The 26988-nt window shown below is 40.6% G+C and overlaps 3 protein-coding genes and 1 long non-coding RNA gene across 6 annotated transcripts in view; 2 read left to right on the top strand and 2 right to left on the bottom strand.

Annotated features, from left to right (window-relative positions):
* LOC135430915 (mucin-5AC) overlaps window positions 1-8910 on the top strand; it is a 101659-nt gene extending 92749 nt beyond the window's left edge. For both annotated transcript variants that reach the window (XM_064685746.1, XM_064685744.1), the window contains 5 exons: window positions 770-1438; window positions 2866-3201; window positions 3267-3347; window positions 4114-6435; window positions 7315-8910. In XM_064685746.1, coding sequence (XP_064541816.1) covers window positions 1279-1438; window positions 2866-3201; window positions 3267-3347; window positions 4114-6435; window positions 7315-8558 — 4143 coding nt within the window. In that variant the 5' untranslated portion in view covers window positions 770-1278 and the 3' untranslated portion in view covers window positions 8559-8910. The remainder of the gene's footprint in view (window positions 1-769; window positions 1439-2865; window positions 3202-3266; window positions 3348-4113; window positions 6436-7314) is intronic.
* Window positions 8911-10331: 1421 nt separating this feature from the next.
* Window positions 10332-14094, bottom strand: rho-6 (rhomboid-6). Its single transcript, XM_064685735.1, has 4 exons — window positions 13786-14094; window positions 11312-11455; window positions 11041-11220; window positions 10332-10680 (listed from the first exon to the last, which is right to left on the bottom strand). Exons 1-4 carry the CDS (start codon window positions 13978-13980, stop codon window positions 10438-10440), a joined length of 762 nt encoding a protein of 253 aa, XP_064541805.1. The 5' UTR covers window positions 13981-14094; the 3' UTR covers window positions 10332-10437.
* A 750-nt stretch (window positions 14095-14844) lies between these two features.
* Window positions 14845-15733, bottom strand: LOC135430914 (uncharacterized). The gene is made up of 3 exons (XR_010436693.1): window positions 15643-15733; window positions 15379-15534; window positions 14845-15275 (listed from the first exon to the last, which is right to left on the bottom strand). It is a non-coding gene; the product is annotated as an uncharacterized LOC135430914 (long non-coding RNA).
* A 2880-nt stretch (window positions 15734-18613) lies between these two features.
* On the top strand, window positions 18614-22168 carry Gr33a (Gustatory receptor 33a). Of its 2 annotated transcripts, none has more exons than XM_064685734.1 (5): window positions 18614-18744; window positions 18817-19253; window positions 20154-20564; window positions 21429-21891; window positions 21978-22168. In XM_064685734.1, the coding sequence occupies exons 1-5, from the start codon at window positions 18715-18717 to the stop codon at window positions 22062-22064; spliced, it is 1428 nt and encodes a 475-aa protein (XP_064541804.1). In that variant the 5' UTR covers window positions 18614-18714; the 3' UTR covers window positions 22065-22168. The 2 variants fall into 2 exon arrangements, with proteins under 2 accessions (XP_064541804.1, XP_064541803.1); XM_064685733.1 differs by having other exon boundaries at window positions 18700-18744; window positions 21426-21891; window positions 21978-22163.
* The last annotated feature ends 4820 nt before the right edge of the window (window positions 22169-26988 follow it).

Raw genomic sequence — 26988 nt, 5'->3', positions numbered from 1 at the left:
AACTTCAATGCATTTAGTGCGATTTTGCTTTAATTAAGTGAAAACTTTTATTTAAGAAATTTCATTGCTTTTATTAATGTAGTCTTAAAATATAATACTCAAATATAGAAGCAGCGATCTATTAAAAATATATAGATATTCTATATTTTCTTTGTGTCCATTTACGAACTAAAATTTTTTTGAATTATACCTCAGAAAATTGTGTGTGAATTTCTTAAGCATTGCAAACGTTTACGAATAGAGACCAAAGCAGAACTAGAAAGTTGTATGCTCTCGAGAGAGTAAAGTGCAACAGATTGAGCACAACAATAACAAGCATAAGTACTCATATTTCTCAGTTGGGAATACGAATGAGTTCTTAATTGAATGCAGGCATTTTCGTAGAGCATGTAACCAAAAATTAAGAGTATGCTAATAGCTTAGCTACTCAAGCTCAAGTATTTTATGTGATAAGTCAAAAATGTGAAACTAAACGCATTTCACTTGAAATGCCTTTGCCTTAGATAAAACCAGTATACGCAACATTTGTGGTTTCTACAAAATGCCTAGCTAAAGCACGAAATGCCAAAAACTCAGATGCTTATCTGAGTTTTTCAGATGGTTTCGAGCGTTGCACAGCTGAAAGCGGTCGTTGCTTTGGCCAAATTGAGCTGTCCACTTATTATGCCATTATAATAACTATATAGAGTACTTATAAGGCAGTCCACTCACCTGACTGTCATCCCGCTCTCTAACATCACATTTTTTTTGTGGTTTCGTTGTCTTACAGCTAACAATAAACGGCGTCAACAAATTTCTTTGGTAAATGCTTCATTAAAAGTGTGGCAGAACTTTGGCAACAACAACAAGAGCGACAACAAGAGCGACAGCAAAAACGATAGCAACCTGTATCATTTGCCAAGTGCTGCTCCATGCTCCATAGCGACAATTGTGCGGGTAATTCCATTTGGTTGAATTCGGCTTATGAGCTGAGCATGCGCTGGCCACCAGTTGCCGGCAGACGCTTCAATTCGCTTGTCATTGGAAAGTTGCCGCTGCGTGACACACATTTCACGCATTAGACACGACCCCAGCCGTAGCTGGACCTGGACTTCGGTACTGGGATCTGGAGCCAGACCAGTTGTTGCCCAGAGATAGTCGAATCACAAAAGCAGCAGCAGCTAGAGCCCGCACTGGAGCCACACTCCAAGTGCAAGTCGAACTTGGGAGTTGGAGTCGGAGTCACAGTCGGAGTCGAAGTTAGAGTTGGGCTTGACGCTGCCCCCTTTTGCATTATTCATGCGTGCAACGGCCCCAGGTGAAGGAGGAGGAGGAGGAGGAGTAGTAGCGAGCGGGGTAGGAGAAACAAAGATGACGCTGCGCTTAGTCAGCATATTATCGGTGGCATTAATTTCTGTGCTGCCCGCACAGTTGGATGCGTTCATCACGCAGAATACAGGTGAGTTACGATCCATGAAACAAACAACAAAAAACATGCTTAAAAACTGTGGTAACAATAGTGGAAAGAGGAGGGGTTGGGGGGCAGTGGCAAGACAGATAATAAGAAATATTACTTTAAATTGGTTTTAAGTGTGGGCTAGTTAGCGTAACGTAAGCTAGCTTAACTTATAAAATTTAAATAGCTGTTTAGAAACATCATAAATACAATGCAAAATAATTTAGAAAATAAACATGGAAAAGGTTAGGTTAACTAACATAAAGAATATTATAGAACGCGAGTTGAACTTAAAGTTTGGCAAAGCCTTCAAAAGGCTGTAATATGTTTTTTACTTCCGATACTTTCACTATTTTTGAGTACAATCCTAAGAATAGCAAATTGAAGTGCTTAAAACAAAATAGTTTCACAGTTTTTAAAGTTTTAAAAAAGCTTGCATATCTTTATCAGATTCTTGATGGAGATATCTTGATTGTTCGGTTTTTAAACTGTATATATTTTCCTATATGAAAACTATTTGATATAGCTAAGATGAAGAATCTTCTAGGCTTTTTTGATATTTTCTTAAAATAATATTCGAACTGCTAAAAACTCAGCTGAGCTCAGTTAGCTTTGCTCTGATTTAAAGGTTATGCAATAAATTTCAAAACTATTCAAAACTCCGCACAGTTCACATCGTCGTTCTATAGCTTGTAAACAAATCGCTTAAGCGCAAAAATTCTATATTTACTTTTAAAGTTGTAGTTAAGATAAAGTAAAAAGCAACCCAATCGGTATTTTGATATGTGGGCACAAAAGTATAATGTGCATTTGGGACAGGAGCAGATGCCCTATCAGACAACCGTTTACTTGCCCATACCGCAACAGAGCATAGTGCCCAATACGATGGCCACCAGTGTACTCAATATGCCTACCATGGCACCGGCACAGGCCTTCATCGTAGTCACCAGTCCCCAGGGCAATCATGTGCAACCGTATCTGCTGCAGCAGCCCGTGCCGTCCGGCGGCTGGACGCAGTGGGGCAGGGAACAGCTGCCTCAGCTGCAGCCACTGGCGCAGCCGCAGCCTCCCCAACAGGAGCTGCCACAGTGGCAATCCCCAACGATGCCAGCCGAGTCTGGCGAGGCTCCTGAGCAGCGGGAGCAAAAGCCTACACAGCCCAAAAAGTCGCACGTTAAGAAACTGTACCGCTATGGTGCCTCACCTGAGATGATGAAATCAGGCGCCGCTTTTCCCTCCTACTATGCCGATCCGCAGAAGCTATTTAATCGCTACTGCATGGATCAGTAGGAAATTCAAACGGATAACCAGTTCAAGCAGATAGCACAGAGAATCATCAACTCTTTTGTGTTTTTGTTTTTCGACTTTGTGTGAATAAATCCTGAGCATTTTCAAACCCATTTTTCGTATTCTTTCTGCCTTCCTTGCAGGCTGTCATCACAATGGCACCTGGTATGCGGACAAATCGGTGGTGCCCAGCATGGAGAAGTGCCTCAACTGTCAGTGCAATCGGAAGACTCTCGTCTGTCGCCTGAAAGTCTGCCCGGAGATGCCGATGCCGCCGCCACGTGGCTGTGTCGTCGTTCAAAAGAAGAACAGCTGTTGTCCCTACCTCTCCTGTGCCCGCCTGGATGCCTTCTATAAGATACCCACCAAGCGACGCATCATCGCCTACCTGGATCACTATGAGCGGGAGTCCATCGACCGTGTGGTCAACGACAACATGCTGCAGAGACGCTCGGATGACTCCGACGTCGACTTGTTTGGTAAGCGTATATAAAATCTAGATACGATTCGATTCATTTAACCAAGGGACTCCTTTTTGTTTTAGTGTGCGTAAAGAATGGAACTGTGTACAAGTCCGGATCGGCCATGTCCTCATCGAATCTGTGCAGCTATTGCTATTGCATTGGTAAGTGGAAGACTGCAAAGTTTTAGGGATGAGCGAATAGAAATTGGTGTAGGCAATATATGAAAGTAGTGGGAGCAATGAGTGGGAACAGATAATTGCAGCATTAAGTAAGTGGGAATAGATATTAGGAGCTGCAAGTTGAGTTTGATTAAGTGGCGACAAGTAGAAACAAAATGTCTCCAAAAAATAGTGGGAATAGATAGCATGAAAGGGAACAATAAACTAGGAAAATTATGAAGCGATATCAAAATTAACATTAGGTGGGGAAATAAAGCTAAATAGGAATCCGGATGAATTATTTGAGAGTAGAATATAGAAAGAAGTGAGAATAGAATGCACGACCGAAATCAAGCAAGTGAGAACAGCGACAAAAGATAGTAGGGACAGAATGGTATTTAAGCTAAAGTTAGAACAGTAATTGGGAACAGTTAACGAATATAATATGTAGGCACATAAGGTGGGAATAGTAAACACAGTCCGTATGCAAAAGAAGCAAGTGAGAAAGGCAATCCACAAAATGGAAAAGTAAGCGAGAACATTTATTGGAAGCAAGAACCTTAAGTGAGAAGTATAGATAAGCAGAACAATAACAATATATAAAAGAATCGCGAACAGAAAGTCAGAATAGTATACGAAATTACTAAATAGTAACAACATCTTAAAATCCAAGTGGGTACAATAAATGGGAACAGTCGTATATTAGTAACATCTCAAAATCCCACCAACTAAACCTTTTACTCACACCTAATCGTTCCACCCATTCCAGGCGGATCCGAAAAGTGCGTAAAGCCCAAGTGCATGTTGCCCGTGGAGGGCTGCAAGCCCATTTTCGTCGACTCCACCTGTTGCCCCGTGCGCTATGACTGCAGCAGCAAGACATCGGGCAAATCCTCGCAGGAGGTGCGCTATCGCAAGAATTCGAACAAGCATTTCCAGCGCATGTCGCAGCGACTGCAGCGGAATCGGGGCTGCACCGTGGGCGCCCAGTTCTACGCGGAGGGTCAGAAGATGCGCTCGGATGCGGACCGGCCGTGCGACATATGCTTCTGCATACGCGGCACGCGACGCTGTGCGCCCAAGAAGTGTGCGCCGGCGCTGAAGAACTGCATCCCGGTGGTGCCCAAGGGCCAGTGCTGCCCCTCCAGCTATGACTGCGGCAGCCAGCGAGACTATCGGCGCTCGCAGAGCTCGCGACAATTCAATCTTTACAATCTGCTCTTTGGCAAGGAGGAGCAGGAGGCGGAGGCAGCGGCAGCCTCTGTGCTGATGCCGCAAAATACCATGGCCGAGCATTATCCGCTCGATCGTCATCCCACCGAGCCGCCCGTGGGCGATGCGCTGCAGGCGAGCAGCGAGAAGAGCATCCTGGATACCCTGCGCGAGGGTCTTGAGTTCATCGATGGCAACAACAATCAAATGCTGGCCAACAACATGGATCTGGCGGGGCTGCCGAGCACAGCTACCCCACAGCCCCTAGCGAGCCCGCCGGCAACTGAGGTGAGCAGCACCACAGAGCTGAGTTTTCTGGACTTGCTGCTCGGACCCAGCACGGAGCGTGAAGCCAATCCGATGCCGGAGTCAACAACCGCTAAGAAGCCTTTGTCCTGGGTAGATTTACTGCTGGGTCCCGACGAGGAGGATCTTGCCCAGGCCGACGCCACGGTGACCGAGGCATTTGTAGAAACCACCACTGGACTGACCCAACCGGTTGAGGCACCCCTGGCCAGCACCACAATGCGGAGCATTGAACGCATTGCGGATGATTTCGATGATCATTTGGCTGATGGCGAGATTGCGGTGGGTGAGCTGCCGGCGGAGGCGCAGCAAATTGCGATTGCCAATGCGGCGAATTGGCCCAGACCCAAGGATCCACTGGCTAGCACCACTGCACATCCAGCTGATCTATTTAACGTACTGCTGGATGGCCTTTCCGTCATGCTTGATGGCAATATCAGCAGCACAAGCACAACGACAACAACAACCACAACTAGGCAACCCATTGTTACACATGCACCACCCATGTTCCGTCCACTGCCCAGCAATAAGCCACAGCACACGCGAATCAACTCCAAGCTGGCTAATCTAACAGTAAGCCCGCCCATGGTGGTGGTCACTAGCAAATACGGACAGCCAGTCACATACAGAACCATGCCCGGCAGAAGCACCACCAGCAGCACCACCACAACAACAACAACCACAGCTAAACCTACAACAACTTCAAAAGTTGGCTCCACAACAACGAGACCGACTACCACAACCACACGCAGACCAACAACTACAACCACCAAATCCAAACCCAAAACCACCAGACGCACCACAACAACCACAAGCCAACCAACAACAACAACAAGCAGCACAACCACAACAACAACTACACCGAAGCCTAAAACCGCAGCCTTGAAAACCACCTTTAGACCCCCAATCAAACACAAGCAACCACCCTACATTATAACCAGCACCACCACCACTGTACCGCTTATTATCAAAACAAATCCGAGCATTTTGGAAGCGGAACCTTTGGATGACGGTGACAGCACCGCGCCAACATTGCCGCCCAGCTTGCCTAATCTGAAAATCATACCCTTTCTGCCCACGGATGCGGTGGACTCAGCGCCGAAAATACCACCACCGGAAAGCTTTAACAGCCACAGCTACTATCAACAGCCACTGGCTGCCGATAAAATGGGCATTGATTATGATTCGCCCTACGCCGAGCCACCGCAACACCCCAACAACTACAACAGCCACAACGATCAGGCTGCCTACAAATACAAATTTAATGTGGAGGTACCGGCAGCAGAAGCACCACCCGAGCCGGTAGTGCATGTGGGCGGCCAGTATGAGGGCAGCTCTGGGTATGTCAAGTATGATTTTAAGGAACAGGTGGTGCAACCACCCGTGCATAGCGGCTTCTCACCACCCACCGAAACAGAGGGCGGCTTTATGCCCAAGGAACCATTGGTAATCGATGGAGAAGTGCTCCAGGAGCATGTGACATCGAATGTCCTGCTGAGCGATAACTATCATGTCACACAGCATATTATCGATATAACGACAGAGCGGGACGATAACGACACCGCATCAATCGGTAAGACTTTTATTTTATAAATATTATTTTGAGCCTGATGTAACTCAGAAATGTTTGTTTGATTATTTAAAATGAATACCCCTATTTATTTAAGACGAACAATTCTAGATATACTACTAAAAACTGTTTATGCTGATTTCACTAATTTTTTCACTAGTGCACAATAAGACCTTGACAATTCAAGACAATTTAAGAAGGAAATACTTAGATATATTACTGACATATATTTATACTGAATGATTGACTGACTGACTGATTGATGAACAACTTACAGCACAAATCGCCGAAGATTGAAAGCTTAACTATTTCACATTAAGACGGGGTCTTGGAAAATTTATTATTATGATTTATTTAAGACGCGAATATCTAGATATATTTCTCAAATCTGCCTCTCGCTGACTTTCGGCTGATTGATTGACTGACTGATTGATATATAAACTGTTTGATGAACTCACAGCCCAAACCACCGAAGCTTGGAATTCGATTTTTTACTATTGCTCGTTGTGGTCTTCGATTATTCCTTTCGCAATACTGGAAAACTTGAATTCAGATTTTCTGTCCTTACTTTTTTATATTATAGTTTTTAACAGGCTTCAAATTTAACTTCGGAGCAACGCATTGCTTTCGAAAAATGGGCGGAAGTAGTTGCGTGTACCTTTATTTTATTCAAACCGCTTCCAAGTTTTTTTTCTAAATACATATAACTTATTTTTCTTGTGAGCATATCCTAAAATATTAGTTCGTTTCGAAAAAAACTGAAACATTCGAAAGTTCAACTTAGATAAGCTTTTCACAAGGAATTTGCCAATTGTGTATATACTCACTCTCCAACTACAATTATTTATTTCTTTACTTTGCTCTTTGTGGAATATATCACAGAGATCACAACGCCAGATCCCTTCAAAGATGTGATACACACGGAAAGACCGCCAAATCTCGACACACTCATTGAGGACAAGAAGCCGACGCAAGAGCAGCTGCAACAGCAACAGCAACAGCACGTCGAGAGTGTCACCAACAGCATAAGCAGCTCTTCCGGCTTCAAAGCTGCAGAGGCAACTGCAGCAGCAACAGCTGCTGCTGCGCCATCAACAACACCAACAGCACCAGCAACAACAACAACCACAACCACTAAACAAACACCGCTGATAGATAAAAATGAGATCAATAAACTGGATGAGCTCCTAGATGAGCTCCTGGGCATGAACCTGCCCAGCTTGACCCACAGCAGCAGCAGCACAGTGCCGCCCTTTAAGACATTGCCAACGCGTTCAACCGAGCTGCCCAGCACAGCAGCAACAGCAACAAACGCAAAAGTAACCACAGCGACAAGCACTGCGCGACCGCTTGCCACGCCCACAGCAGCACGTGGCCACAAAAAGGGCAATAAAACAAAGCAGAAGCCGTCAGGCAACAGACGCCAACAGCCAACGACAATAACAACAAAGCCCGCCAGATACAAAGGTCAAGCAGCCACGCGTCGAACTCCCGCCAGCAACAGCAGCAGCAACAGCAACGGAAACAGCTCAATGGCCACCGCAGCGCAGACAAGTACCAAGACCAAAAGCACGTCAGCAACTACAACGACAACAACAGCAACAACAACAACGCCTAAGCCGCACACAACAATAAGCACAACAGCAACAGCTGCAACGACAACAACAACAGCAGCAACAACAGCAGCAGCAGCAACAATTGCTTCCAGCACAGTGCATCCATTTTTAATGTCACCGTTCGACAAATTGCCCTTCATGGACACCAGCTATGAGGTGAGACCACACCAGAAGCAGCAACAGCAGCAACAGTTGCAGCTGTTGGCCGAGCAACAGCGACCGCAGCAATTTCATCATTATCAGCACGCGCCGAGCAGCAGCAGCACAACAACAACAACAATGGCAACACCAGCCGGAGCTGCATCCGGAGCAGCAGCAGATGCCAATTTGGCGGGTGGAGGGGGCGCGGGCGACGGGCTCATGGATCCCACGGGCATGCTAAAATTAGCCGGCTGCAACATTTATGGTCGCATGTATCGCGTTGGCCGCATTATAGTCGAATTATCCAATCAATGTCTGGAATGCAAATGCACCGAGGTGGGCGTCAAGTGCGGCCCATTAGACTGTTAATTTAAGCAATGCCCCTCCGGCGCCCCTCCAATCCCGCTCGTGCGTTGTGCCTGTCTGTGTGCGTGTCTGTTTGTGTGCGAGTGTGTGCGTTTGTCTTTGTGTATGTGTTAGCATTTTAGCCAGCGTCTATTTGCCCAACTTTCAATTTAGCTGTTTACTTTTGCATTTAACATCTAGTTTGTAGTACACATATTAAAGGCTTAAAGCTCTCTTTGGTATAGTCGTCTAATCGCAAAGGATTTAAGTTAGTTGTAGTTTTAAATATTTACTTAATATTAAGTTGTATTATAGACATAGCTATGCGCTGCAACTATTTTTATTTCACCACACTTGAACTTACTTCAATGCATTTAAAATCTAATTTTATTATTTAATTAAATCTTAATTCTTAAATTTTAAATTAAAATAAATATTTACCTATATCTAAAAAAAAAGTAATCTTAATTGTCATCATTTTTATTGATCGAAAGAACATTTATTTTCCCAATTCCTTTTTTGCGTTGTATCCTTAAACGTCTCACATAGTAAACAAAGCTTTTATAAATATATCTTTAATTTATATTATACACTTAATACATATCACATATCTCGAAGAGTATGCATATCTCAAATCTTTTAAGGCCTTCTGTGTTAGTTTTTAAAAGTGAGAATACTTCTCATTAGGTTGTCGTAGATCAAAAGCAAATGCAGATATAAAACAGACACACAGAATCTTCTATAATTAGCAACACAATGGGGTTTTTGCAAAAATACTCTATTTCCGAACGAGTGTATTCAAAGTAGATAGTATTCCGATATTGATGGGATTATGTTTATGTTTAAAAAAAAAAACTATCTTGGAAAACAAAAAAGTTTTCCCTTTTGCCGAAATATTCTATATGTCTTAGAGAGTGAAGAAAGTAGAGTGAAGAAAACTCAACAAATAATTGAGTTAATTTACTTTAGGAATGTTTAAGCTGGCCTAAAAATTTCCTAAACCTGTGTAGTCTAAACTACAGACGGTAGTTTAGATAATAATTCTTGATATCTGACAGTTTTTAGCTATACTTCTTGTCTCTGCTGTAAATAATATTATTCATGAATTTTAAAGTAGCTCGCCTTAATATTTCTCTAAAATAATGATCGATATTTATTTATAATTTACAATAATCAACGAAATACGAAATGAAATAGAATTCGTAAATAACATTTATGTGCAGAGTATGCAGCTCTTTTGACTCACCTTTGAACAGGAAAGAAAATTCATGCAAAACCAATGGAATTTTCTAACATTTACATTATCTACACATATTCAAAGGCTTTTGAGGTAAAATTTTTTAAATTCAGAATTTCTTTAGAATTATGAATTGATCTATTTCTGATATACAATCAAACTTAGAGGAATTTAATGAGATACTGAGAATCGAATGAAAATGCGAACAATCTCAAAGCTGAATATTTATATGCCAATGCTGAAAATAAATGAAAACTAATTACATTACTGAAAATCACAATGATCCAGTTAAGTTATGCTCACATAAATATTTAATGAGCTGACATCGAAAATCCGTTAAATTTCGCCTTGTAAAATTGCGTGTAATTTTAACAGCCAATTATTATAGCTGAATCATCAAATTGGGGTCTATAGAAACAACTCGAGGGTGTAACAATAAAATTTATTCAAACAATTCGTATTGCATAGAAATTTGTGCATGCCCTTAAAGAACGCGTCGAAGTCAATTGCTTGACCATAAATTTAAAGCGAGAGCTACCAAAAAAATTACAATAAATAAATAAGCAAAAAATTGTTTAATTCGCTTTTTCCGGCGGACTTGACTGGCATTGCAAATGTTAAGACTAAATTAATGCTACAAAACAGAACAAATATCTAATTATAGTCTTAGCAATTAGTTAGATTATTACGCATTTGCGGGCCGAGAGAGTCGAGACGCTGCCATCTCCGATAGACGAGGAAGCCGCTTAACAAGCCGGCCACGCCCCCGCCCAGATGGGCCTCCAGGCTGATGCGGGGATTGAGATTGTGATTGATGCAATAGTGAAAAATTGTGAATGCCACATTGCTGGCAAACAAAATCAACAAGACGGCAATGCGCAAAAACCGATGCGACAATTGTGAAAAGTTCTATAAAAAATAAATTAAAAAAATAAAAATCAAATAAATACACAAAGTAACGCAAGTAAAAACGTTGCAGTCGGCTGCAACCGACTGCGCCATACTCTGTTCACATCTTAAAGGAATCAAAAGGAGGCTTCAGTTCAATATTTGCGGCAGGAGGCAATCATGTTTTAGTCCATCTGCCAAAATGTGTGAAAAACGATTCTCAGCGCTTTGTCAGATGCGGAAATATACGAGTCCAAGTATAAAAAAATTACGCACAGACGGACATTACACAAATCTAATATACCCTTGGCACACATTGCGAACAGAGTATGCAATCAAATTAAATTGCGGTTGCATTTGATTTAGCCACAGTTGACTGACCAAAACCAGGTGCGGCACATGACTGCACAGCAAGGCATAGACGCCCGCCGATGCGCCCAACAATGACAGCTCCGGCTGCAGCCAGGCATTGGCCAATGCGCCGCAAATGCCGCCCGTAATGTAGACCACGCCCACACGCCAATGACCCTGCTCCAATTCCAGCCAGACACCAATAAAGCACTAGCAAAAAAAAACGAAGAAAGGAAGGGAAAGAAAGAAGCGTAAACATTAAGCCTGAGTGCATTTGAAGTGGTTCAGTGGGCCAACCCACCTGCAGACACATGTTGATCCACAAGTGCCAGGTATCCGCATGGAGCAGCATGTATGTAAAGAAGCGCCAATATTCGTGACCCAGCTCCGGTTTGTAGATGAGACGCCGCTGCATGCAACCATTGACAATCAGATGCAGCGATAACTGCGAATGTGGAAGCGACAATAAGTGACCTTAAACGATAAACATTAACATTACACTGCGCTACATAAGTAAAGGCTAATATGCCAAAGACTACAGGTTTTGGTGTTAGCTCTTTAACATTTGTGGATTTTTATATTTTAAAGCTCTTTAGAAATTGGTAACAATATTTATATTCATTAATTTGGCAAAAAAAATGTTTAATTTAAACAAAAAATGTATTTAATGATATGATTTATAGATAAAGATTTATTTTCCATTTTTCTCATATGACAAACCAAGTTTTTGCTGGTAACCAAGACTTGTTTGCGACTATATTTTCCTGATTTGTATTTATTCTCAGTTTCATTTGACAATTTTTCATTTCATCTCATTACACAATTGCCAGAGTAACTTGAGCTAGTATTGATAGATAAAATGATAAAAATATGATGCAAAGCGAGGTTTTTGGGAATCTTTAAGTATATGTATGGCATCATATATTCAATTATTTTATTTATTTAACATTAGCAATTTTTTTGACTGTTTAAATATCATTTAAGAAAAATATAGTTTTCTCCCTTCAAGAATTTATTATTACAACACATTTAAACATGATTTTGAGTGAGGAGTCTCATATACATAAACAATATGATAGCAACTTCCACTCTAATAAACTCAATTCTATGCGCGCGTTGTTGCACAGTGTAATCAATCGAAATAAAAGAAAAAAAAAATGATGTCAAGCCATCTGTCACTTTCGCTCAGCAGCCAAGTGTGAGATGTCCAAGTGTGAGTGCCAAGAACAGCTTGACATGGTAACAAAAACAACAGCAGCAACAACAACAACAACAGCAACAACAATAATAAAAACAACAACAACAACAACAGCAAAAAAAAACAACGCCAAATCGGTGCAACATGCCTCACGCCAAATATGACAAATGCCAGTTGCAACATTTAAGTCAACGCTGACTAAAATGGCAATAAGACTCGAGCCACGTCGATTGTGATTGGAATTGAGTTGAAGTTTCAGATTGTGTAATATGGAATGAATATCTTAGCCTAACCTAGCTGGGCTGGGCTCAAACAATTAACAGCGAACGCGGCATTACAGCGCGTAGTTAGCAAATATTGCAAATATGTTATTAAATGAGAGGAGCCATTCATTAATCTGTGCCACAAATGGGTCAACTAAGACTTGGGAAGCACTTGTGTGACTTCGCCCCAGTGAGTGGATGGGATGGTTGGGTGGCTCGATGGTTGGGTGGGTGTTGAGTGTGGTGAATGCAACCACTTGTTATGAAACCACAGCACTTGCAGCAGCCCAAAATGTGCAATCAGCTGGAACACTCGTCGCAGTCGTCATGCAGACTGGAAAGGGAGCAGGTGGGTCAAAAATCTTCATCACAAGCCAAGAATGCTTTTCAGTAAAAGTTGGCTTTTACAATTGAGGGATCATATATAAGAAATGAATTAATCAATAATAAATTAACAGTAAGTTCCATTATATTAATTAAGAAACCAAAGTAATTTAGAATAATTATTAAAAAATATATTTTAAATATATATAATAGTATTCTATTCTTAAAATATAACTGGGCATGACTCTAAAATTAAATGACGTAATTTGGTTTTAAGTCACTTACTTAAAAGGTAGAGCAAATTAAATAGTTTAATTCTAACTGGTGCTAAAATGCAATGCAGTTTTAATGTAATTACATTGTAATTTCCATTTAGTACGCATTTAATTCATGTGCACAAACAATATCACAAAGTCAGCGAAAGCAATTTATTAATCAGCAAAAGTTAATGGTTAACTTTATCTGCCTCATGCGAATACGAAAGAAAATGATTCACAACAAATCGCAACAAACGCAATTGACATGAGGAAACTCTTTGTTAAAAAAAAAAACAATTGCTGATTAAAAGTTGAGCGACCTCAGAAACCGCACAAATAAACATAAATGTATATTGCAGTATATAGATGAAAATAAAAGTCTGATAAGTGAAACAGAATTCCATAAACAAAACAATAAATTATCATAATATGGAAAAGAGATTCACACGAATTTTGAGGGCTAAAAATAAATCTGAAAATCTTCCGTCGAGATGCGGGCGAAATATATGTGTAAACAAAAGTAAAAGTAATTATGAACCGCAAGTGGCGATAGAAATGTGTGCAAATGAAAATGAAAACACGAAAAATCTTCTAAATTGTATTTCAAGTGGAAAATGATAACGGCAGCAAATGGCACACACTTAAACAGGGGCACACGTTGCGCATACGCCGTGTGGCACGCGTGCCAAAAAACGCGTGCAACTGCAGCGAGGGCAGGCAGCACGTCAACTACCTGCACAAGGGACATCAACAATAGGAACCAGGGCACATGCCAGAGTCGTCGTCGCTCCAGCGAATGCGTCGCCGTCAAATCATCAATGAAAATCTTTTGCAATGGCGCACGCGGCGGCACAAATGCCGGCAGCAGCAGCCTGGCATCCTTTGTGTCCTGTTTGCTGTCAATGTGATGCATTGACATAGTGCACATACACGCACGCACACACGCGCGCACACACACACTTAAAATATTTTCGTCGACAGCACAAAGTCTCAACAATAATTCGAACAACTCAGCCGGCAGCGACGTCCGCTGCGCTAAGCGCTTAACCAACGACTACACAAAACACAACTCACACACACCCCAAAACAACGCCGCACACCTATCGGGCGAAGGCGCCTTTGTTGTTGTTTTTCTTTCTTTTCTGCTTCTTGTTCGTTTGCTATGTTTAAATCGTACACGCATCCAATCAAAACCATCGATCTTTTGATCTTTTATTGTGCGGTTCACTAGAGCGCCGAAAATAACTGCAGCATACTTTTGTGCGCCGGCAAACAATTTATTTCGCAATGCATACTTTGGTTCGTGTCCTGACTAAACTAAATCAAATTACAATTTGTGCATTGCTCAAAGAATTCAAAAATAATTATTATGATATATTATTGCATTTAAAGCTTGGTTACATATTTAAAGCGACATAGCTCCGATGATCTAAAAACGATATAATTCCGCGCGGAGATATAAAATTAGGTCGTTTTTAGTATCTAAGATCGATGCGTTCATACATTGCAGATCGAATCGGCTATTGATACTGATCGAAAATATATATATGTATATACTTTATGGAGTCGGAGATACTTTCTTCTGCCTATTACATACTTATTCACAAGAACATTATACGATTTTTATCCATTTTCAATGGGTTCAGGATATAAAAGGTGAAGCTAAAAATAGCTCGATTTAATTCATTATTAAGTTCTCTACATGACCTTTAATGTTAATAGCATAATATATTTTATATATAATAAAATAGTATTTTTATTTTTAAAAGAAAATCAGAAACTAAGCATACACAACATTTGCCATAACTGACTTCTGATCTTCAGATTACAGACATAACATTGACTTACAGCAACTCGCAGTCATCGGAAATTGCTGCATTAACGCCACGAATTATCCTTGGCATTTGACATTTAGGCAACGTCAACATATTGCCCGCTGCCCGTTGCCCATTGCATATTGTCAGTTTGCCGAGTTGCATTCCAAAACTGGCGGCAACAACAAATTAAACTCGAAATGTTTGCACGAAAAGTTGTTGTCCTGTGCGCCAAAATGTGTGGTGAAAAGCTCCGAGGAAAAGCGGCAAATGCTCAATTTCTCGATTTCTCAGTTCGCAGTTCGGTTGGCTCTCTCGAGCAGGACACGTGGCTGGGACCAGCGCGCACCAAAGACCTTTATGAATGGCTTTCAATGAAATATTTATGTAAGCGAAGCCACTAAAATCGCTAAAGAGAACAAAACAAGCAGCGTCATTATTAGTTGGCAGGAAAAGCATAAGGAACATTTTGACAGGCCTCAGACTGTGTTGAGCTTCGCTCAGACACTTACACGTTTAAGGATTCAATTTCTGGAGGTCCTGCCAAATACATCGAGCACAACAAATGACGAAAAAAAGGCCAAAAATCAGCCAGACAAATCTTAGCTCGGTTATTGCGAATTTTATGCACAAACCACATCCTACATCTCAGCAAACGTCTTTAAAAGCTGCAAATTCGAGATGCAATTAGTTATAAAGCTGATCTCAAAACGCAAAAAATCTTTCAATATATATATTCAATTCTTTCAATATATATTAATTGAAAAAATTCTTACATCTCAATATCCCTTTTATAATTCCCAACGATTTGCATAGATATTCCTGTCATATTCCTATCCATGTTGATGTATTTACCTTACTTACCTTCCTTACTCCGAAAAATGTTCATCGCATTGCCTGTAATGATATGAACACACTTGTAAGTTAACGCTTAGCTCCAGGTGAACCCGATTAATCAAATTGCACTTATTTTATGTAAGTGAAGCAAGAACTGTACAAAACTAAGCTAAGATGCTAACACGGAAAAGCACAGACATAATAATCCCTGGGATCAAATGAAATTGAAAATGAATCAGTTGCCAACAGCCAAGAAAGTCTCTTCTCTCCTAAAATGACATCGAGGCCACAAAATGTGTGAAAATCAGAGACCACCCCGTTTAAAAGCGAGCATAATGAGAAATAAGATATTAGGTGAGACTATATATTTTGAATATTTTGTATGAAACTTTAGCTCAATAGTTAGCTTAGCCCTTTAATTAAAACAACAACTCTTATTATGGAGAATACATATTTCAAGTCAGTCTCTGTTAATTAATCGACTTGTAAAAAACATAATTTGTTAGCGCAAGAGCTTACAGCTTAAGATTTATAATCATATATAATTATATAAGAAGATATATGAAATTTTAGAAACTGAAATAATCACTTTGTATGACTTGAAATCTTAATTTTTGAACAGCGTTGAAATGTTCAACGGAAAATAATCAGTCAAAAGTCTTACGTTAACTATTTGAGTTTTCTTGTCAGAAATTTGACAGATTTGTTTGCAATTTGTAGTGCAAGCTAAGCAGAATTCTTGTAAAGGCTTTAAATAGGTATTATAACATAAATATGATTCTTGGGAAACGAGCACTGTTGAGCTTTGCGAAATCTCTTTGCTGGAATTTTGTAAATACAGCAGTTTTGTTAAACACTTTTAAGCAGACTTACCAACTCTTAGCTCTACTAACTAGCACTAAAGCTAAGTTAAATTTGTAATCGGTTAGCGGTAATCCCTAATCTGCTGGCAAACGCGCTTACAAAATTGTCAGGCCTTAACTGCCTGGCAAAATCAACATGCTGCAGTTTCTGGAACGCAATCTCTACATTTTCGGCTCGGCTCGTAATTTCTGGCTAACCAAAGAAACGTTTAGGCAAATCTTTGCCCAAAATCTTGGGCAAACAAACTCATTACGTGGCGCACGAAAATTGTGGGCGGGGCCCCGAAATGTATGTGCCACTTGATTGAGTGACTAAAGCGTCGGCACTTGGGAACGGATCTGGCTGGCAGCAGGATGTGGCTAGTTGAGACTTGGCGGTGGGGGCGTGGCACTGCTGCGGTTTCAGTTTATGACCGCAATTTTATTGATACCGCCAGTGGGAGCAAATAAAAAGCGGAAAGCCACAAAATATTCGGCAACGCAGCGGCCATAAAGCGCAACGCAGGATTGGGCGCAAAATGTGGGCGTGTTTATGACAAGGGCAGCAATGCAATAGCAATAGCAATAACAATAACAATAACTGCAAGCAGCAAGTAAGATAATGTTAAAATAACAAATAGAAGCGGGTTGATCAAAATTTAAATACGCAAATGATAAAGCTCAGCGGCAGTTAAATCTGTTCACAATATTCGCATAAACAAAGATGCGGCTAGTCAGACAAAAAGTGTGTGTGTGTGTGTGTGTGTGTGTGTGTGTGTTAGCCAAGCCCCATTACAGTTAGTTGTGGGTGTGTGTGTGTTTGTATTTATGCGGTCTTAGCGCGTGCAGAGGCATAAGCCTCAAAGCAGCTTGTTTACCCGCTCTGCACGACATGTGTGTACGGTGTGCATGTGTGTGCGTGTGTGTGCGTGTGTGTGCGTGTGTGTGTGTGTGTGTGTGTGTGTTTTGGCTGAGCTGTGCGTGCCTCAGTTGCAAACTCAATTATTAACTATGCGAAGCAAAAGCCAACACCTTCAACAGAGCCAGAGCTTACTCGCATCAGAAGTAACTCCTCCTGTATCCCAGCAGAACACAAACATTCATTCCCCCACGTCATCATCCTGCCCCACCGCTCCCCCGCCTGCTTAGAGCAGCCGTCAGCTCGAGGGAAATTTGCATTTTATTATCCATGTGTCGGTTCTAATGCTGCAAGGGGCTTTGCTTTTAATTGGTTTTCTTAGAGCTGCGCAAAGCTAACGCGTTTGTTATTGTTGTAGTTGCTGTTGCCATAGTAGTTGTCGTTGTCGTTTTCGTTGTAGTTGTTAATTTGTGCTGAAAGCCAGCCCAGATGTCGGGCCTCTAACTTATAATTGTTTAATTAGCAAGTAAAATACGGTGAAAATATGTGGAAATTATTAGATCAAGCTCAGAGGATGCCGCCAAGTGCAGGCAAATTGTTGTAGTGCCTCGTAATGGAGGAGAAAACAATGCAAATAGTTGTAAAAGCAAAGTGTGAGATGCTTCGAAAATAAAATTAACCAAAATCTAATTAAGAATTTTATACAACTTGTTAAATCGCAACAAACTAATAACAAATGAGCTCATAAAAGAGCTTAATTTCAGTTGGATGGCAACACTAAACAGGTAGCCAGTGTTGGGTAATTAACGAAACCATCGAAAAACGTTGATTTAATCGCTTGAAAAACAAACTGAAAATAATCTCGCATCATGTTTGAAAATTTCATATCAGTTTGTTTTATATTCTGGAAAGGAGTAAAAAAGTTTATTTAATTCGAAATATGTCCTTACATAATGGATTATTGGACTCATATAACAAGTGTTGGTAAAGTAAACAAACTTATCTCAATTCCTTTCCACACATTTATGGGTAAATGACTAAACATTTTGTAATTTCGCTCAGTGCATTTGTTGTTCACATTTAATAAACTAAAAGCATTACCAGCCCCACTTTTTTGGGGAGGCGCACAACTCCGAAGATATTTATCTTAAACATATGCGCATTATCCACTCAATGAAACCGTTTTTATTATGACAACAAACTGAACCAATATATAGGGTCGAATTGAAGCCACACTCGAGCTGGCAGGTTAGTCCAGAGCGTGCAGCAAAGCGAGGCAGTTAGTTCGAAGAGACAACCACCAAAACAAAATGATACAAGTTATGAATTGGCTGTCAATGGTGAGTTATGCATATTATTAACACGGAACATTATATATAATATATATATATTTCTTCGATTCCATATTTTAGGCCATTGGGCTCATACCACTGAATCGACAGCAATTACAGTCGAACTTTATGCTGGACTATGTCATGATGTTGATCATGCCCTGTTTGTATCTGGCCTCCTATTTGGGCATCAATCTGTATCACAGATTCGGGCTGCCATTTCTGGATGACTGCAACAGTGTCTGCCGGCTGAGCAACAATCTCTTCATGCATCTCGGCGCCTTTCTCTATCTGACCGTCATATTGCTGAGTCTGTATCGCCGCAAGCAGTTCTTTGTGGACTTTGAGACGCGCCTCGCGGAGATCGATGTCATCATTCAGAAGTGCCGTCGGGTCGCCGAACTGGATAAAATGCGCTCCCAGGCGGTTAAACACAGCGTTGCCTATCATTTCACCTGGCTATTTGTGTTCAGCGTTTTTATCTTTGCCCTCTACTACGATTCCAGGGAATTGTATCTGTGAGTATGACATACTTATCAATGCGTGGCTCATCATCATCCATGGGCTTATAAATGCCCATATTTGGGATTTGCATATTTATCGACATGGCATTCATACAATCTGAATGTATTTTAGTTTCCTAATGCATAATTCGAAAACTCAACGCGACTTTTTTGGTTTATTAAAGTGAACTCTGATACTCGCGAAAATCGAAACAACGCATGTAAATGAAAAATTTAAATAGAAGCTTGTTTTGCTGACTAAGCTCGATATTCGAAAGAGCTTGTTTGCATAAATCGACCCCGAAGTGGTATTTTAACATACTCCAAACTATTCCAAATTTTACCTTTGTTTATAAACATTTAAATGAAGGGAAATCGTTTGAATCGAGTCCAATCTTGAAGAGAAGGTCTAGAGAACTTACTGCCCTTAAAAACTTGTGGATGTTCAGAACCGACCGTGATGTTACCCCTTGCCATTTTTGACAAATTTGATCCAAATTTGGAATTCGGTTTTGTAATGCCAATCGATAGTAAGAGTCTTAACGAGTGTACTTTTCCAAAATCTGACTGTATTTGCCCAAAATATTCAAAAATATTAAAAAATGTTGTGGCATAAAAACCAACGCCATGTTGCCATTTTTTTTAGAAATTATATCAAAATTAGGATTTGTTTTTTAAATTTTAATCGATTGTCGCAAAACATACATAAATATTTATTTTAAGCAAAAATATATTTTAAATTTGTCTGTTTCGCTTCTGATCTATCATTTTACCATATAAAATAAATTAAATAAATATTAGTTGTTGAATAAATTGTCTACGAAAAAAATCTGCCTTGACCATAACCAAGTAAAACACACAACATAAAAAAAAAACACAGCTATATCTGAACATAATTTCTCATACAATTTGCAGCACCTTCGGCGAATATGCGATAATACCATTTATGGTGTCGAGCTTTCCATATCTGGCTGGCAGCATTATTCAAGGGGAATTCATCTATCATGTGTCTGTCATTTCGAATCGCTTTGAGCAAATAAATAAGCTGTTCGAGAAGATTAACCAGGAGGCGCGTCATCGTCATGCTCCGCTCACCGTCTTCGACATTGAGAGCGAGGGCAAGAAGCAGGAGCGGAAGCCAACGCCAACGGAGAAGGCAGCCGCAACCAAAGCCATATTCAGCAATGAGCTCAAACTGGCGGATGAATTGAAGAGCCAAAAGGCGCAGCCTCCAAAACAGGACGACGAGGATGAACTGAATACCAGCGATGAGGAGGACGATGATATTTTTGATTACAACGACGGCATGATGGGCGAGAATACCGAGTGAGCCAAAAAGAAACAAACAAAAAAACCAAAGCTAACAAAACCCCTTCTAATAACACTATGCAACAGGCTCTTTACTTTTCTGATTGCGTCCCGAATAACAAAATCAATATTTAATAGTTTTTCTGTTATTTTTATATACCTTAACCCATTGAAAGTGGTTAAAAATATATAATTGTTTTGTGCAAATGTATTTGACAGGCAGAAGCAAGAAAAATCCGACCCCGATCCGATCAGCATCAATCAGCCGAGTGCATCTAACCATGTCCGCCTGTCTGTCTGTCCGTATATATTAGCTCTCAGAACCTATAAGAGCTAGCGACTTGAACGTAGATCCTCCTATTTCCCTCGCAGTACGAGTGTGTTTCCGATCATTGATAACTTGCCCCGTTTCCAAGCAATCGACAGAAATCGATATCTAGAACAAATCTCTTGCCTCGTTTCCAAGCAATCGACAGAAATCGATATGTTTATCCTAAGTTTTGAAAAAATCTTTTAAGTTTTAAGAATGACAGTCATCCAAATTTTACATGTAGCTTCTAGAATAGTATATTCAGATCAAGTTTTAACACCTCCCCCTCGGCAGTGGGAAAAAACTTTCTCAATAAATCAATTTTTATTAACGCTAGTATATTCCTTTACCCATTAAATAGGTCTATCAAGGGATTATTTACCCTCAGCTTCTGGAAATGTTGATAAAAATAGAAATTCATTACAAGGAGTTTATTTTTAGTTATTTGTTTTGATTTTTTTAGTTGTTGCATCAGAAAAGTAAAACTACAGCCTGATTGCAAAAGAAAAGTGTCGTCTGTAGCACAGTGTAATTGAGCCCAAATTCCATTTTGTAACCAATTTCTGTAGCAGCACATCGGAGGCCAATTTGCCGGATCTGTTCAAGCTGCACGACAAAATACTCGCATTGAGCGTGATAACCAATGGCGAATTCGGACCACAGTGTGTACCCTATATGGCGGCCTGTTTTGTGGTCAGCATATTCGGCATATTCCTCGAGACGAAGGTCAACTTTATAGTCAGCGGCAAGAGCCGCCTGCTGGACTATGTAACCTATTTGTATGTGATCTGGAGCTTTACCACCATGGTCGTGGCCTACATTGTGCTGCGGCTGTGCTGCAATGCCAACAATCATTCAAAGCAATCGGCCATGATTGTGCACGAGATTATGCAAAAGAAGCCCGCCTTTATGTTGAGCAATGATCTGTTTTACAACAAAATGAAGTCATTTACATTGCAATTCCTGCACTGGGAGGGCTACTTTCAGTTCAATGGCATCGGACTCTTTGCACTGGACTACACGTTTATATTCTCTGTAAGTCAACTGCAGCTGCAACTGACAGCTGACTTTTAACTACAATTTATTTGTATATTTTACCCTTATATTTTTTTTTGTGGCAGACTGTGAGCGCGGCTACATCGTATTTGATTGTCCTGCTGCAGTTTGACATGACGGCCATATTGCGCAACGAGGGCCTGATGTCCTAAGCCAAGCTCAAATTCAATTAAATGCAATCGTGTTTTTTGTATATTTTTCCCTTTTCCACAAATTTTCACATTTTTGCAACATTTTTATCAGCACTAGGAATGAGCTAAAAACTATTTTAGATCGCATATGATATGCTCTACTTTATTGTGAAAACATATAACATTTGGTAAAGGCATAAAAACAAGCTTTAAATACTTATATGAAATATAATTTGATTATCTTAATTATTTGTATGTATAAGTACATATACAATTTATAACGGCTATATAAATATTTTCTGATCAGCTAATTAACAAAAATATAAGTTTTACTCATGCATAGCTAACCAACTATTTAACGTATCCCTAATTTGTAAGTGTATACCAAAATCCTGATGGTGTACGACAGTCGCTGATGTTCGGTACCGTTAATCGCATCAGCGCGCGTTGTCCAACACTTCAGCAGTTTTAGTTGTGTAGCTTAAAGCGGGGCCAACGGTGCGAGTGAAGGGGTCTCTAACACAATTTTATCGAATGTCAATTGAAAAACACGATTTGCCAGTCACTCAGGCCTAAACCACGGATGGAGCGGGAGTTGCCAGAGCAAGGAGCAGAGACCCGTGAGCAGCGAGTAGGATGTGATGAGCCACCATTTTGTGGCTGTCAAACGGAAGCGGCGAAACGTAAAGCAAAAGAAAGAACCTGCCGCAATTTCCGCTTTCAATCACGTTTAGCACAACGGAAATGTGCACAAAATTCACTTGCACTTCGAATCTGTCACTTTATATCGAGAGAAAGAGGAAGAGAGCTATGTGCATGTATAAGTACGGGCACACTGTTTGAATATTGCATTTTGGTTGCTGACTCAATTAACATGGCTGTAAAGCTGGAGCAGGAACCGGGAGCGGTGGCGGAAGCGGGCAGAACCAAGTGCAGGCAGTCAATTAATTTTGCGATATAATGAAAGCGTGTTAAAATTGATTTTGACTGGACTGGAGTTTGTGTGGATATGTGTGTGTGTGTCGGTTGGGCGTTGTGTTATTTTTCGAGCCAGACAAAGTGAGTTTTTTATTACAGACCAGCAAATGATAGGATGTGTCGAATCCAGCTCCGAGCGCCATCAATGCCATAAATCAATACGACGCGCACATGTCACACGCTTGGCCAGCGCCAGCAAAAGGCAATTTTGTACTCGCTGCAGCGCCAAAGATACAACAAGTGAGAGAGAGAGAGAGAGAGGGAGAGGGAGTGTATAGATTGTTGCCACACATCCGTTGCCCTGGGGGCAATAATATGAACAGGAGCAGCAACAGGCCACACATTACCTGCAAATTACGTCAACTGTTGGCCACATCCCATGCCACTTTAATATCTACCACGGTCTCCCGCTCGCTACCGCTCACTCCCCCTCACACCCTCCCTCTCACCATCCCTCTCTCCATCACTGTGTCCCCTGGTCGCAACGTGACCAAGTGAAATGTCAGAGCACTTTTAAGAGTTCATTTAGAATGTAGCAAATTGTAGAAACTACCGAACAGGACAGACTGACAGACAGACAGACAGACATACCTATTGGTGGGCGAGGTGGTGTGTCAAGAAATAGCGCACAAAATGCCAACAGGTTGTCGTTGTTTGAGTAATTGAGGCTAAAATGCATTGCCCAACAGAGCATAACATGGCCTTCAATAGCTCGCGTTGCGCGTGTTGGCCTGGGTACCGTACATTGTTTATGTAGCCAACTGAAAGCTTATTATCCTAATTTCCTTGGCTATGACAGGTGCCCATTAAAGATAGCAATTTATATACATATGTGTTGGTGTTATAAAAGGCAGCCATGTCATTTGCATATACCTGTTATAATATTGACTCGACGATGGATTTCATAAATTGCAGTTTTCTGCAATAACCAAATAGTTGGTAAATAATTGTGTGCGCTTTTCAACACTATGCTATTGAATGTTCAATGCGATAAGCAACACTCGCCCTGTTGAGCAATATTTCACTAGAATTGCTGCAATCGCTTTCTAATCCACGGTCAATCGCCGTAATAGCTGCTTACATCTACGCCCAAAAGACGTAAGTGCTTGAAAAATGTAATCAGTTTTTAATAATAAGAATGCAATAATTTACATTCATAATGTTCATTTATTGTACTAAACCTTTTACAACAAGAGGAAATTTGTTTTAATAGAAAACTAAATGCATGATACTTAAATAATTATATTTATACTTATTTATGAAACCGACAACATACTGCACGATCTTGACGAATCTAAACTTATTTTATTCTGACGTTCATTAATTGTTATGCAACACTGCATTTGTTCTAAGCGTACTTGGACATATACTAGCTGACAGGGTGGCAACTCTGGCGCAAAAGCTTTTGCCAGCACGCACTACAGGTGTCTGTAGCAAACAAATAACAGAGAGCGGCAGCAGCAACAGGAACAACTGTGGTGAATTACGCGGAGTGCGCTCTCACACAGGAAATATCCTTGAGAGCATACACACACACATACAGCAGACACCCTCGCCCAAGTAAAGGCAGGTTGTGCGAGGACTTGGGCTGCTGCTGCTGCTGCTTCTTGCCACCAAATCAAATCAAACTGATAACAAATAGCAACAACAACAACTGGCGACAGGATGCGTGAGAGCGAGTGGCGAAGTGTTCGCTCAGCACACGAGGCGCAGGACACGAACCGCTTGGCGGACATTCGCAGAGCGTATTTGAACTTTGAATGTGAAAGGACTCTGGATAACAGAAACAGTTCGTGGCGGAGTTGCGAGTGCGTTGGTTGTGCGATAATAAACTGAACGGACCAGAAACTGTGTGAAAAGTGCCCGTGTGAACAAATTCAGCGCTTAGTGTGGGTAGCAGCACACGTGGGTGTGTGCCTGTGTGTGTGTGCGTGTGTGTGTGTGAGCGTGTGTATCTATGTGTATTGGCTGTTGTTGTTGTTGTCGTTATTGTTGTGTTTGTTGTAATGAAAAGCGAAAGTTCTGCGTGCGGCGTCAATTTCGTGGAAATTTAATTAACAGTTTATCCAATTGCTGAAAACTGGGCTTCGATATCCATTTCACATCCTTTTTTTCTTAGTAAAAAAAAATATATAAATGCTTTTGAATAATTTGAAATGCGTTTTGGCGTTTATGGCGCAGAAACGGCAGTCTTTTAGGCGCTGTTGAATAACCAGCGCAGAGATGCGCAAATGGCGCCGCGTGGGCGTCCGCCTCCAAAAAAAAAAAAACAAAAATAAAAATGAAGCGTATGAGCAAAACTTGCCCCAATACCCCGACCTGCTGCCCCTTGCCCACCCTCAAGCACCATCCATCCAACATCCCCGTGTCCAATCTGCACAACTAGATATATCTGAGATTTTACTTACAGGTTGTTCTTGTCGTTATGACCTTGCAGAAAGTAATAAAACTTTTGCTTTTGCATTCGGTGCTACAAAGTACAACTTTACTACATTGTTTAAGTTTTCAATAAAAAAAATTATAGCATTCAACAGTATTAACATTTTTTTTTATGTTGCCCCAGAGGACATATTTTAAGCTTGACTTAGGCTTAAGTGTAAACCAAACGCAAAGGCTTCTGTATAAGTTACTCATCGAATGAAGAGAGAAGCGTTAATAGGAGGCTTATCTTTGAAAAGGTTTGCCGCTTCTCGCATTGTATGCCCCAAACAAGCAAAAAGAAACAACTTAATTGAAAATAATGTGAAAACTACAACAAAATACAAAATTAAATAATTTGTCCCTTCTCCCTTTATTTTCAGTAGGCAGAAAAGGTTAAAAGATAAGTTTAGTGGTGTTAAAAAACCTTGCTCCCTTTATTTTCAGTAGGCAGAAAAGGTTAAAAGATAAGTTTAGTGGTGTTAAAAAACCTTGCAGTTTCGCGGCAAAACAAAAACGAAGAGCGAAGCGTCTTCAAGTAAGCAGTTAAAGAGCTTGACGCTTCTCGCTGCAGCTTATCTTAAACACTGTAATGTTAAGATGAATTAGTTTAAAAGAGGGAAATAGAAAATGTTTGCCGCTTCTCCCCTATATATTCTGCTCATCTGTCGACCAGATATGAAGTGAGCAAGCTTAAGAAGATAGTGCACGATGATGCTTCTCCCTTCGTTTAGTTCGTACCAGAAACACAATACATTCTTCTCTTAGTAAAATACAATAAAATCCGAAGGCTCACTTTTATATTCAATTCAACAGTGACCTTTTGTCCGCTCCTTCTATTTTGGCCTTAATTTATAATAGAAATAAAAATAATTACTTAGTTCCTCTTTGAATTACGCATTTAAGGACTTTTTCAACTTGAAGTTTTATTCATTTTTGTTTTTCGCAGTATTTAATGAACCTAATGTTCGTCTCGGTCACGTTTCTCTGCACCGTGGGCAATTTGTTAGGGAATTAAATTTGTTTCGTATGCCCGGCCATAAAATATTGTAATTAACTTTGCCCGCTGGCCAAATACTTTTATTGCGAGCGGCCTAGGCGTTAATGAGGCAACAGGTCTCGGGATTATGTGAACCGCTTCAATTAACTACATACCAAGTTTACAGCTAATAAATATTCATAAATAGTCGCAGCTTAAAGGTTACAAATTGGGGACTGGCAGCTAGAGGGGAGGCTGAGGTGGCATGGCATGGCTGGCATTTAAAACTTTCAAATGTCAACTTTTTTTGGGTTGGACTAAGGGGGAGGGGGAGGGGGCTGCTTCAGCTGAGTTGCAACAAAGTTTCCATTTCATTCATTATTTACAGTTATTTTAGCCTGCGAGTTACCGACTTGACCATTAATTGCTTACAAGTTTCTGCAAAGGAATAGCAAAAAGACTGCAGAGAATACTTTGAGAAATGAAAATTGATATAGAAAACTAAAAGTTCAAAACAATCTGATGTGTCACAGGTCTCTAAATATTTAAGCACTCTGATGACAGCGAAAT

Source organism: Drosophila montana, unplaced genomic scaffold (assembly GCF_035044405.1).
Source record: "Drosophila montana isolate Dmon_TW-CO22-7 unplaced genomic scaffold, ASM3504440v1 contig_309_1, whole genome shotgun sequence".
NCBI classification, from domain to species: Eukaryota; Metazoa; Arthropoda; class Insecta; order Diptera; family Drosophilidae; genus Drosophila; species Drosophila montana.
The sequence above is the reverse complement of the archived record's forward strand: the minus strand, read 5'-3'. Positions and strand labels throughout refer to the sequence as shown.

What these genes read in the sequence shown, in the direction of transcription:
- rho-6 (XM_064685735.1), bottom strand. Translation starts at nt 13,980, where the DNA reads ATGTGCACTATGTCAATGCATCACATTGACAGCAAACAGGACACAAAG. An exon ending in TGTTGATGTCCCTTGTGCAG is followed by an intron (nt 11,456 to 13,785) that starts GTAGTTGACGTG and finishes CCACATTCGCAG; the next exon opens with TTATCGCTGCATCTGATTGT. An exon ending in ATGTGCCGCACCTGGTTTTG is followed by an intron (nt 10,681 to 11,040) that starts GTCAGTCAACTG and finishes TATTTTTTATAG; the next exon opens with AACTTTTCACAATTGTCGCA.
- Gr33a (XM_064685733.1), top strand. Translation starts at nt 18,715, where the DNA reads ATGATACAAGTTATGAATTGGCTGTCAATG. An exon ending in TTATGAATTGGCTGTCAATG is followed by an intron (nt 18,745 to 18,816) that starts GTGAGTTATGCA and finishes TCCATATTTTAG; the next exon opens with GCCATTGGGCTCATACCACT. An exon ending in ATGATGGGCGAGAATACCGA is followed by an intron (nt 20,565 to 21,425) that starts GTGAGCCAAAAA and finishes CAATTTCTGTAG; the next exon opens with CAGCACATCGGAGGCCAATT.